This window comes from Lichenostomus cassidix, chromosome 3 (genome assembly GCF_008360975.1).
Source record: "Lichenostomus cassidix isolate B80296 chromosome 3, HeHo_3.0, whole genome shotgun sequence".
NCBI lineage: Eukaryota > Metazoa > Chordata > Aves > Passeriformes > Meliphagidae > Lichenostomus > Lichenostomus cassidix.
In genome coordinates, this window is record NC_139483.1 from 54,868,556 (window position 1) to 54,880,830 (window position 12,275).

Here is a 12,275-nt window from a genome sequence, read left to right on the forward strand (position 1 = left end):
CCGGCGACTCCGCGGGAAGCGCAGGGACGCACCTGCGCCCGCCACTCCTCCCCGGCAGCGAGCGCGAGGGCAGCAGCCCGCGGCAGCCATCCCTCCCTCCATCCCACGCCCGCCGCCAAGCACCGCCCGGCGGGAGCCACCCGGTGCCCCCCGGCGGCGGCACCGAGCAGCCTCTGCCGCCGCGGCGAGGCCGGACGGGCGCCGGGAAGGCGGCGGCGGGAGCAGCACCGCCCCATCCCATCCCATCCCATCCCATCCCATCCCATCCCATCCCATCCCATCCCATCCCATCCCATCCCATCCCGGCCCCGCACGCCGCCACGATCCCCGTTATCCCGCAGCGCTGGAGGCGGAGGGGGGTGCAGGGGGCCACAGCGGCCCCCGCCGCCCGGGAGTTTTAAAGGGGCAGCACGCCTCGCTGGGACGGGAGCAGCGGCTTTGGCCCGGGGGTGCCCGGAGGGCGGGAAGGCCGCTCCCGTTGCCGGTGCCGGCGGTGGGGCGGGCGCGCAGGGAGGGGCGGGGGCTGGGTGTCTCCCGCTGCCGCTGCCGCCACAGCGCTCGCCGCCTCCCCTCCCCCACGGCGGGGGCTCCTCGCCGCAGCCTCTGTGCTCCGCTCCCGGTCATGTGACCCGAACGTAACCGGACAGGAAAAGCCGCCGCCGCCGCCGCGCTGACTCCGTTGTTGCTGCTGCCGGGCGCGGAGACGGCGGCGGCCCCCGCGCGGCGCCACCCGGCGGCCCCCACGCCCCCCAGGTGAGCGAGCACCGGCCGCGCCGCGCCCGCCCGCGGGGCAGCACGGCCCCGCCGCCCGCACGTGCGCCCGGCCCCGACGCGCCGGCCGCGGCCCGGGCTGAGGCGGCGGCGGCGGTGGGGGCGCGGCGGGGCCTGTTCGGCCCTACCTCTGCATTGTGTGCGAGGGGCGCCCCGGGCCGGGCCGGGTCAGGGCGGGCCGAGGGGGCGCGGTGCGGGAGGTGGAATTGCCCGGTGAATCCCGCCGGGCCGAGCCGGGCCGGGCCGGGCGGCTCCATCCGGGACACGGTACGGGGGGGGGGGGGAATGGGCGCGCGCCGAGGGGAGGGCCGGGCCGGGCCGGTCCGGAGGGGAGTGGGTGGGTCGCGGAGAGGGAGGGAGAGAGCGGGGGGGCCGGTACCGCCCGGCGCTGGGCTCGACTCGGCCGGTTGAGGCCCGTGCTCCCTCCCTCCCGCCCCCTCCGGCGGCGGTGGCGGCGGCGGCAGCAGCAGCAGCGGGATCCGGCGCGGGGCGGGGCGGCCCCGCCTGTCCCCCGTCCCTCCCCCCGGCGAGTTGGGATGGGCCGGCCCTGGCGGCGGCGGCGGCGGCAGCTCTTCCCGTCTCGCGCGCCCTGGCGGCTCCGCTCGCGCTGCGTCTCGCGCGCCGTCTCCGTCCCGTCCGTGCGCGCGTGGCGTGCGCGAGGGGGGGCGGCGGGCGGGGCCAGGGGAGGAGGGAGGGGCGGGGCGCAGCCAGTGAGAGCGGCGCGCGGCCGCCCGGCCTTCCGCCCCGGCGGCCAATGGGAGGGCGCCGTCCGCTCCCGCACTGGGGCCGAGCGTGCTCCGGGCATGGAGACGGCGCGCGGCCGGACACGCCCCCGGCCGGACAAGGCGGGAGCGCCCCGGCGGCGCGCGCCCGCGGGGGGGCGGGAGGCCGGGAAGGGGCGCGCGCCGTCCGGTCCCGTCGCGGCGGGCGGGGCCGGGCCGGGCCGGGCCGGGCCGGGCCTGGTCTCATCGTGGATCCCCGCCCGCCGCCCGGGGTGAGGGCGAAGGCCGAGCGGGCGGCTGCCGCCGCTCCGGGAGGTGTGGCGCGTCTGCCTGCGGCCGGGGCCGGGCCGGTGCCCTCTGCCGTCGGAGCGGGAGCAGCGCCGCGGGCTCGGTGCTCTCGAGGCTCGGTGCCCGGAGTGCGAGGGCAGAGCGAGGAACGCCGTGCCCGAGCTCTTCCCTGCCAGCCCGGTTGGCTGCCCGTGGCTCGGGCGCTCCCGCGGTGCGGTACCGGCGCTTCCCCGGTGCTATCCCGGGCTTGTGCCTAGCCCTTTTCCCCGCGAGGTCTCCGAAGTGAACACCCTTCCCGAACGGGCTCGCCCCCGCGTGGCTTCTCACCCAGCCTTGAACAGATTAGGTAATTTCCAAAGCCGTGGCAGAGCGGGGCCGGGCTTGGGAAGGAGTGTCCCCATGGGGTTTCAGGGCTCAACAAGTACTTCACACACTTGTTGAATCGGTCAGCACTGAAATACGGCCTTGCCGGTGCTAATCACCAATTTATTTAGCTACGGGTAAAATTCCTGAGCACACGCATACCTATAATGTACAAAGTGCTTTCCTTGCTCTTTTGATATGCCCTGTGATTTCCTCAGACTGTAACTCCTCTAGTGCTTTTAGTTAGACCATTTAAATATCATCCAGATACATGCAAAACACAATGTTGTGCACGTGTATCATTTGTTAAAGAGACCAGTTCAGGTCTCTGACGAAGGGCCTGCTGTTTGGGTAAGAGTGAAGCTCCAAACTAAACAAACTTAGGATGCTAATAGCTAGAAAGAATGCCTGTCTGGCTTGGATTGCCCTCACATTGGTGGTCTGCTCTACTTGGCAAGTTTGATTGTCCAAGTGCAAACCAGACTGAATTAAAAAATGTAGAACACATTAATAATCTAAATTAAAGGTAAAAAAAAAAAAAAAACCCTAGTGTGTTTTCTGTAACATTGCTCGCATGGGGCATCTTGCAGGATTAAATAACACCAAGCAGGATTTTTGTTCCTGCTGACAGCGAGTATTCCCTCTTGTGGAGAGAGGGAGAGAATTTTAGCATATTGTGTGTACAAACTTAGTTATCCAAACATTAGTTTAGGGGGGAGAATATGCACCTAAAGAGAGCTGAAACCTGACTTCTTTTTCACTTATTAGCTGTAGGAAAATAATCATCTGTATCTTATACTGTATTTCTTTCTTTGTCTTTACACCCCTGTCTCCAATGAGTTTTGATCTCATGTGAATGCAAAGGTATGCATTTGGTCAGCCTGGTTATTGCTTTAAATATCAGGGAATTTTTCACTGTCCGGAAAGTAGAAATACTTGTTTCTTCAATGACTAAACATACTGGTGTATGTGGAATACACTTCTGTTCTCTTTCCCAAAAAGCTGTGCTCTTACTGTGTAGAAGAAAAAAAGCTGCTTGAACCTGACTTAAAATTTCAATAACTTCCTGATGAGTTTGGAGGGGAAAACACCCAAAACTTTTTATAAACCTTTTGGTCCACTTCAAGTTTCACCCTCTCTTTCTTTTCTGTTCTGTTTCTGCTTTGTTCTGGGCATAGCATGGCCAGGAATTTTGTTGGCTTCTCCTGCTGTTTTACATTTTTATGTACAGATCTACATTACTTCATACTTTCACTTTTTTTGCCCAAAGCTCTGTTTGCCTTGGTTAAGTTTGTATCCACTCATTCTTACTAGCACTATATTCATCCATCCAACCATGAGTAACTATCCTAATGTGTTTTCCTTGCTGTTTTTTCCCCCAAAGTTATTAATTTTTGCTTCCACAGCTGCTCTTGAATCCTTGAGGAAAAGTTTCTAGGTCTTAGGTAGTTCATTGTGGGCAGCCTCCAGCAGCTGGTACAAAGAGGTGCTTAGGAGGGTGAGGGGGTGTGGAAGCCCTGGCCTGGAGTGGCTCAGGTCAGTGCCACATTTCACCATTCCTTATCCTACCTGGTGCCGATGGGCAGCTATGGATGGAACTGCACCTCTCACCCTTTGAGTTTCTTGATTTGCTGTGCAGGCCTGAGGCACACAGACTTCTTAAAAAATGCTGTTGTGGCTGATCTCAATAAATCGATCAGTAGTTATTAGGTGAAAAAATTGGTCCCTCCTGTACTGACAGTCCAGAGGGCTTGCCAATATCTAGAATGAATTCACTGTTTGACCCTGGGAATATTCAGGTATGTATCTGGTATTTCCCAGGAGAGGGCATAACCATCTGAAATAATTATATGGTTATAACCATCAGTTTTTTTAATGTTGCTTGGGTTCAGCTGGATGGACACATAACTTTTAGGTAAAAGATATAAAGAGACACTGAAAAATCCAAGTTTAAAGTATCTAACTCATCTTTTATTGGGTTCTGTCTCTCCCACCAACATAGGTGAGGGTGACTGACATCTGAAGGGAAATTCAGTTTTCCTACTTGAACAGACGAGTGGCAACCAAAATACTTTCTTCTTCCCATTGGCTATAGGTGTTTTTACTACTTATTAACATCTCTTCCTCTTTCTTAGCTATATCTATTTCTGTATTGAAGTACCCACACCATGCCTTTTCAGTCCTGGCTCTCCTTTGCTCTTTGAGCCTTGGCAAATCACTGGCACCTTTGTGAATTGCCTTGCCTATCATGAAAGGGAGATCCTTGCCTGTGTGTAAGGTATCTTTTATACAGTAACTTGGGATTAAGACGTGTTACTAAAGTATGGCATCTGGGTATTGGAGAAAATATCTGTTTAAGAGACAGCTACTGTTGCATCTGTGCATCTACTGTTAAGTTTTACATGAAAGTCATTTGCTTTTCAGAGTGTAAAAAAATGGATTTGGCCAACCATGGACTTATTCTGCTGCAGCAGCTAAATGCTCAGAGAGAGTTCGGTTTCCTGTGTGACTGCACAGTTGCCATTGGGGATGTCTACTTCAAGGCACACAAATCTGTCCTCGCTTCTTTCTCCAACTACTTCAAGATGTTGTTTGTTCATCAAACCAGGTAACTGTAAAAAGGTTCACCGTTTAAATGTTCAGTTAACTAAGCTAAGGAAGTCTAGCAACATTTTGAAACATAAAAATGTTCTTTTTGCTTCTTGCTATGACATAAGGAGTATGGAATCCAGTCTTATCTGCAAACTAGAACCTCACTTTAAAACGTGTTAAAGTTGAACTGTGATTCATTTACACTAATTTTATAATTTAGCATAAGTTCTTTATCCTTAAAAAGGCAAAAACCATAGAATTTCTACAATTGAATACCTAAAGGATCCTGTCTTCTCTCCTGCACTTTTCTTCTCCCACTCTCTATCTTCTACTCTGTCTTGACACTGTTCTTGACATTTGTGTAATGTTGCATACAACTCAATAAGTATTTGCTAGGAGTTTTTGAGAAATAAACTTACAAAAGAGATGTATGTGTTTCATTTCTTTGCAGTTTATCAAGGTTAATTAAATAATAAAATACTACATAATGGTGGAAAATAAGGGGGTTTGTGTTACTTTTCTTTCTGTGGTGTTTGGTTTTTATTTTTTGTACCACAGCCTTACATTGAGGACATTGAAAAGATAACCAAAGTGTTGGACCATTTTAAAGATGTTTTTGGTCTTTTTCCAAAATACTTGAACTAACTCAAAAAGTTTATGTTAAGTGAGTCACACTCTTAACTCTTTTGCCAAGAGTTCTTAGCCAAAATTGAACTGCTAGGACAGAAGTGCATTTGCACTTCTGAAACAGGACTGCAGGCAGATGTAGCAGTTTTGATGCTCCATCGAGAGCACACAGTCATCTTTGGAAGACAGCATTGCAAAGTTTACTTTTGAGTCATATATCTGAATTCAGAAGCAGTCACAGAGAGCTTGGGAAGTGCGCACCTCAAGAAATGGAAGAACTGGCTCTAATTTCGTCCTCAGCTTGGTAGCCTACTGTAGTTAGAGCATTCAGACCACAGCATGCTGTCATGTCCATTTCTGGATTTCTGTGTTTTATTTATGTTGGTTTTTTTAAAATAGAGGAGCTACAGATACTTCTGAGAAATAATTAGAAGTTCCTCTGCTGTTAGGTAACTGACTTAACCAAGATGTTCCCTGTTGTCTTTCTTCTGTGAAGTTTGCCTTGCTTTCTGCACAGAGATACAGAGATACAGTTTGCCTGCACAGAGCAGTGGTAGCTGTCTCAGTCCAGGGCATTGTAAAGGCTGGTGCACACTGAGGATGGTGTTGGTTTCAGTCCTGTTAGGCTGAAGAGGCATCACAGCCAAAGCATCTCCCTTTGAGTGCTCTAGCCAAGGCACTGCTAGGCTGACCAGGCAGTCCACTGGTGCTGCTGTTTCTCCCTCCCTACCCAAGGAAAGAAGCTGCTGTTCTGCTGTGTGAGGAACCTGGGCTCCACTGATTACACCTGTTGCATCAGATCCCCAGGGGGATTCACACCCTGTCCTGCATGGTTTCTGGATTGGAATGCACTTGGGACAATTCAATACCACACATTTGCAGAACTGTAGCTGTAAACCCTAGTAGGACATAGAAGCCCAGCAGGCAAGTGCCAGATGAATTTTAGGTGATTTCAGGGCTAAATACTGAGAAGAGTTTAATGGACTGTGAATTTAGAGTCCCATGCTAGCAGGTTTTACTTTAGCTACAGATGGGTTTGAATCCAACCAAGAAAAGAGGGAAAATGTCTTTGCAATTTACAAAATAAATTAATATGTGACAATGTATCTACAATATAACAGCAGTGTAGAATGGTGTAGTTTGCAATGGGACAACTTTTCTTTCAAGCCAGTTACTTCACTGAGGAAAAAAATTATCTTTCTAGTGGCGCCTAAAATTAGCTCTTTTACAGTAAAGCATTTCTCTTAATATTTATTACAGATTCTGTCTTTTGAATTTATTCCTATTTTTATCAAGGCTTGAATAACCTAGACATGGAAAAAAATAATGTTCTTTATGTCTTATTCATAATTTTTTTTCACCTTTCAGTGAATGTGTCCGTTTGAAAGCGACCGACATACAGCCAGATATCTTCAGTTATCTCTTGCATTTAATGTACACTGGGAAGATGGCACCACAACTCATTGACCCAGTTCGACTAGAGCAGGGAATAAAGTTTCTGCATGCATATCCACTAATTCAAGAGGCCAGCCTTGCAAGTCAGGGAACTTTTTCTCACCCGGATCAAGTCTTTCCATTAGCATCTTCATTATATGGCATTCAGATTGCAGATCACCAGATAAGACATCCCACTAAGGTTCCGTCAGCGCCTGACAAACTTGGGCGAGACCCACGGCCGCAGACATCACGGATGAACCAGGAGCAGGGCTCTGAGGGCTCACAGCTCTCGCAGTTGGGTGCAAATCTGCCGCAAGTGACCCGGACAAATATGTCTGCTTCTGACCCATTGCCATCTTCCCTGTCTCCAGAACTGGTATCTGCTGCCGGTAATAATTCACCTTCGGGAGAAGAGGCCAACATGGAAGCATCTTCTTCAGATGAACAGCCTGCCTCTCTCACAATAGCACATGTCAAGCCAAGCATTATGAAAAGGAACGGAAGCTTCCCAAAATACTATGCCTGTCACCTCTGCGGTCGCCGGTTCAATTTGCGCAGCAGTTTGAGGGAGCACCTGCAGATCCACACGGGAGTTCCTTTCACTTCTAGCCAGCAAGGAGAAAGTAATATTTCTTTGTCTCTCTGTAACAACACAGCTGATAAAGATGCCATGGAAGTGCCTGAAGCAGGGATGATTAGTGACAGCGAGCTGCAGCAGATCTCAGACTCCCCAATAATTGATGGGCAGCAGCAGTCAGAGACACCTCCCCCCTCCGATATCGCAGACATTGACAACCTGGAGCAGGCAGATCAAGAGAGGGAGGTAAAGAGACGGAAATACGAATGTTCCATCTGTGGTCGCAAATTTATCCAGAAAAGCCACTGGAGGGAGCACATGTACATACACACAGGCAAGCCCTTCAAGTGCAGCACTTGTGACAAAAGCTTTTGTAGGGCTAACCAGGCTGCCAGACACGTGTGCCTAAACCAGAGCATGGACACATACACGATGGTGGATAAACAGACTCTGGAGCTCTGTACTTTTGAGGAAGGCAGTCAAATGGACAACATGTTAGTACAGACCAACAAGCCCTACAAATGTAACTTGTGTGACAAAACTTTTTCAACTCCCAATGAAGTAGTCAAACATTCGTGCCAAAATCAAAACTCTGTCTTTACACTAGAAGAAGATCGCTCCATTCTGTTAGGTGGTGGGGACACAGAAGCCACAGAGACTGATAACGCAGTATTAGCCTCCATCAAAAAGGAGCAGGAAGCAGTGTTGTTAGACTGAATGTGAAACCTATATCAATTTTTTAAAGTTTCTTTACTCATTTTTTATTAAATCAATTTTTTCCTCCCCCTACCTCTTACCTCACTTACCCCTGCCATGTTTTCCAGCAACCTCCTTCCCACCCTTTGTCTTCAGCAACCAGAACTGTACTGGCACATTAGGAAATTGGACTTTGCCTCTCCCACCAAAACAAACAAAAAGCTCTTGCATCAAACCACAACAAAATTGATTTTAATACAAAGGAACATGTGAAAAAACAATCCAGCTAACTATGTTGATAGTATTAGTTATTCCAAATTTAATAGATTTTAAACAAAATTTAGATTGCTTAAAAGTGTATTTAGATACAATGATGAGTGTAACAAGAAACAGAGTATCAGTTTGGTAAGCAAAGGATATATGTATTTTAGTTTCCCTGGTAGAAGGCATTTTGAGATCCGGCAAATCAAACACCGTGCGCTTTACAAGTCCACATGCAAGTAAATTAAGATTATAACCTAAGCCCTCAGAACTTTCCTCAAGGAATGCAGAAGTCTCTGTTCATTGAGTTAAAAAGAGCTGAGGGTGTTGGTTTTCTTTTAGCTGTATGTTTTCCTTCAAGTATGCCTTTGGGTATCTGTTTAAGAGTCAAGCCAAGTCGTTACTTAGTCAAATTTTGACTTAAGTAGCTGTAATAGTAATGTGATGGCAATCTTTATATATATATATATAAATACTGTATATGTATAAAGATTTATATATATATAAAGTGTTTGTGTGTATATTTGGTACAGGTAAATAAATGCACACATCTTTTTTAAGTAACTGGCCGTCTACTCTCAGATTCAGCCTGGAATGTCTTTTAGTTGTTGACAAAACTAGTCATTTTACAGGTTACTATTAACCAAATTTGAAACGTCCTGAGCTGTGTGCATTTTTATTGACCTGTTGAAGAGAAGCCAATAGGTAAGTGCTGTCACCCAGGCTACCAAGGAAACTAGAGAAGTGGCATACTGGTGAGCACTGCACCATCATTAGTGCAGCACATGTGTGTGTTGCTAGCTATATATAGGTTTGAGTCATTTTGGATGAAAGGAGAGAGAAAAGCTTTATTCCCTTACTCAGGCAAGGAATGTCCGTGATTTCATTTGGTCTAATGGCATGAGGGAGAAGAAGCGGTGTTCTAGCACAGGGGATCATGGTTGTTTTAAAATGAATCTGTAGTGCTGGCTGGGAAATTCTGCTTTATGAGAGTCGTGTTATTTTGAAAGTCAAGACAAAGCCTGCAAAAACTGAAAGGGTGAATTCTGTAGTTTTAGTTACTGCTGATGGTAGTACTGCATCTTTGTGTTAAAAATCAAGTTGTTGATTTTTATTATTTTATATAGATGCCCAGATTTTTTGCTGGTAGCCTAAAAACCTAAACTGACAGCAGCAGTGAAGCCCACTGAGCAATTACTGGGCCAACAGAAGGCGTAAGTGGACAGAAAAAGTGCCCCATCATAAATGGAGACAGTGTGTGTTTGGGGGGAGGGGTGGGAGAGGGCAAGTCACAAACCACAGCTCTTCTCTGTGTATACGTTTAAACTGAATATCATCTTTTTGTGTATAGTTAAGTTCTCAGATTTGTAAGTTTTTATACATCATTTCATTGAATAAAAACTGAATTAAATGGGATATGATTTATTGAGTTGAAGGTGAAAGGTTGTTGGTGTTCGGTCCTCTTGAACGAGCTCTTGCTGAATCAGTTTAAAAGCCAAGTGATATATTCTGTTTATCAGACTAAAACCTCTGTCACACAGGTGAACAATGAGATTACTAAAACTTAAGTTGGATTTAGCACAAAAAGTCACTACATACCAGATTTTTTTTTCCAGTTTATTATAATGTGACAATTATTTTAAGTGGTATTGATTTTATTATCTCTTGTATTAGAGTAATAGATTTAAAATCAATTGACCTCACTTCAAAGTATAGAAGTATTTATTGTTATTTACCTTTTGAGGTAAAAAAATAACATCTTACAGAATTATTTTAGTGTTGCCCATTTGAAAACTTCTTTAGGATCTTCATCTACCATTATAATTTCCTTAGATGTGTTTTTTATTTCATCTTTTATAGTGCAAAATGCTCGCAGAGTAGGAAAACAAAAAAATAAATCTTTCCTAATTCAGGGTAATGTTGGCTTTTGAGGTATCCGTGGTTTAGGGGATAGTCACAAGTTCATCTCCAAAGTGGCTGAAGGTGCTGAAGGTGCTACTGCCTCAGCTGTTGCCCATTGCTCATTTAGATGTTGGGGTTTCTTTAATTGCAGAGCTCCAGCTCTGCTGCAGGACAAAGTACAACAGTTCAGCTCAACTCCCCAGCTCAGCTGGTTGTGTCAGGGGAGATGTGGCTACACCATTTATTGTGTGACATTATTCCTGCTCTCACCTCTGCTTCTCCACAGTTAGGACATCATGATGTTTGCTCAGTTACCTGTTGAACGGACTCAAGTGAAAAACAACCAGTCTTAAAAAATGCTATTTTTCTGTCAAATCTGTTCCTTATTTTAGCTCTGCAGAAGGTTTTGAACAACTCACAGATTGCGCAAGCACGGAGATGAGCTGGGAAAAGGCTTACTGAAGCCAGTGTTGCTGCTGGCAACATCCAGGATGTAGAAGATGGGAAGTGGTGACTCCCACTTGGGCAGGTAGCTCCTCTGGAGGGCAGTGTGGCCTTGCAGACTGGGTTGCTGCCCAGCGAGAAGGAGCAGGGTAGGGCAGGGAACGAGCAGCTGTGGAAGGAGTTGGTTATGACAGTACTGCCGCTACAAGGAGCGTGAAATTGCAGGCTCAGCAGAGATACTTTTCACCTGTTAATATTTATTCTTATGAAATAACACTGTCGGGTAAAGAGAAAAAAAAAATCACAATAAAGAGACTTTTAATATGTGTTGAGCTATCATAATGGTTTGTTTTACGTACCCTTTATTGTCTGATGCTCCACAGTGATGTTTAAGTCATTGCCTTTCAACTGTTTGAGCAGTTTTGTTCCTCTACAACAAATTAGAAACAGAATATTCTGGTTATTAACAGCTGCATCAAGAATTTGGGAAATTACAGCACAATTGCAATTTTGTTCAACCTTTTTTATTTAAACCCTCTGAATCATTATTACAGTTCGAGATAACTTCAGGGTTTAATTTTCAGTGTTTGACTTGGAGATTTGTGACTGAGTTGCTCACTGATCATTCAGTCTGCTCACCTGCTGAAGTTACGAATTTTCTACCAAATGAAAGCAGACAGCTTGGCAGGAACTGCTGAGAAATTGGTGAAAATGTGCCATCATTCAAGGCTGTGGGCAGGGACTTCAGTCCCATGTTTTTCCAAAGGAATATGTTCAAAGTTAATTTCCTTGACATCTCTGCCTTGACTTCAAAAGTACCAAATACCTATATATCTGTCTGCACCAACGGAGGATTATCACTTGTGAAAGTGAAGTTTGCAGTCCATTGCAATCAATATTTTTGTATCAAGTATCTTCTTAATCACTGGTCTCATAATCATTCTGCTTCTGCTGTAGGAGAATTTGTCAGAAGATGCTCATGTTACAAACTTTGAATATGTAAAATTGTGCTCCTGTTTGCACTGGAGGGCCTTCAGCTGCTGTCTTGATGTTTAGAAAACCTGTCTGTCTCTTCAGATCCAAATCCCATAAAATAGCAGCTTCAATCACAAAAAGTTGCCAGTTACAAGAGAAAAAAAAAAATTCATTCTGTTTACTTTAAATAACTTATTTGACATTGCAACATCATTTACATTAATTAAAGGAGACTTGGTTAGACACAAGCAGGTGCTATGGTGCCTGGTGGCACCACAATCTCTTTCAGTGTTTTTTACCCAATCTACTTAATGTCAGGATTACCTTCTTTTGGGTATTTTGTCTTTTTGGAGAGTAATATAGTTCTTTAGATATCTTCAGCTCAAGCAGTTAAAGATCAAATTGATTCATTCTTAACCAAGTTAAAGTAATTTTCCTTGATTGTGTTTCCCCACCTTTTAATCTTAAAAAGTAAACACAAATAAGGGACGTTCATTTTGGAATTTGTCACTGAGTCTCTTACTTACTGCTTCCCAAAAGTCACAGACGTTTTAAGATACTTTATAGCTATGAATGATTAGGAGTAATCTGGTTACTTAAAGAAAAAAAATTTAAAACCA

The 12,275-nt window shown here is 46.7% G+C and overlaps 1 protein-coding gene across 3 annotated transcripts; it reads left to right on the forward strand.

Moving 5' to 3' along the window:
- Positions 1-328: 328 nt before the first annotated feature.
- On the forward strand, positions 329-11,016 carry ZBTB2 (zinc finger and BTB domain containing 2). Of its 3 annotated transcripts, none has more exons than XM_085055832.1 (3): positions 329-753; positions 4,569-4,752; positions 6,732-11,016. In XM_085055832.1, exons 2-3 carry the CDS (start codon positions 4,580-4,582, stop codon positions 8,092-8,094), a joined length of 1,536 nt encoding a protein of 511 aa, XP_084911958.1. In that variant the 5' UTR covers positions 329-753; positions 4,569-4,579; the 3' UTR covers positions 8,095-11,016. The 3 variants fall into 3 exon arrangements, with proteins under 3 accessions (XP_084911958.1, XP_084911960.1, XP_084911959.1); XM_085055834.1 differs by lacking the exon at positions 329-753 and adding an exon at positions 859-1,038; XM_085055833.1 differs by lacking the exon at positions 329-753 and adding an exon at positions 1,964-2,127.
- Positions 11,017-12,275: the final 1,259 nt, after the last annotated feature.

Excerpts from the sequence above, each read along its gene's own strand:
- ZBTB2 (XM_085055832.1), top strand. The coding sequence starts at position 4,580 with ATGGATTTGGCCAACCATGGACTTATTCTGCTGCAGCAGCTAAATGCT. Across the intron at positions 4,753-6,731 it reads TTGTTTGTTCATCAAACCAG|TGAATGTGTCCGTTTGAAAG; the intron begins GTAACTGTAAAA and ends TTCACCTTTCAG.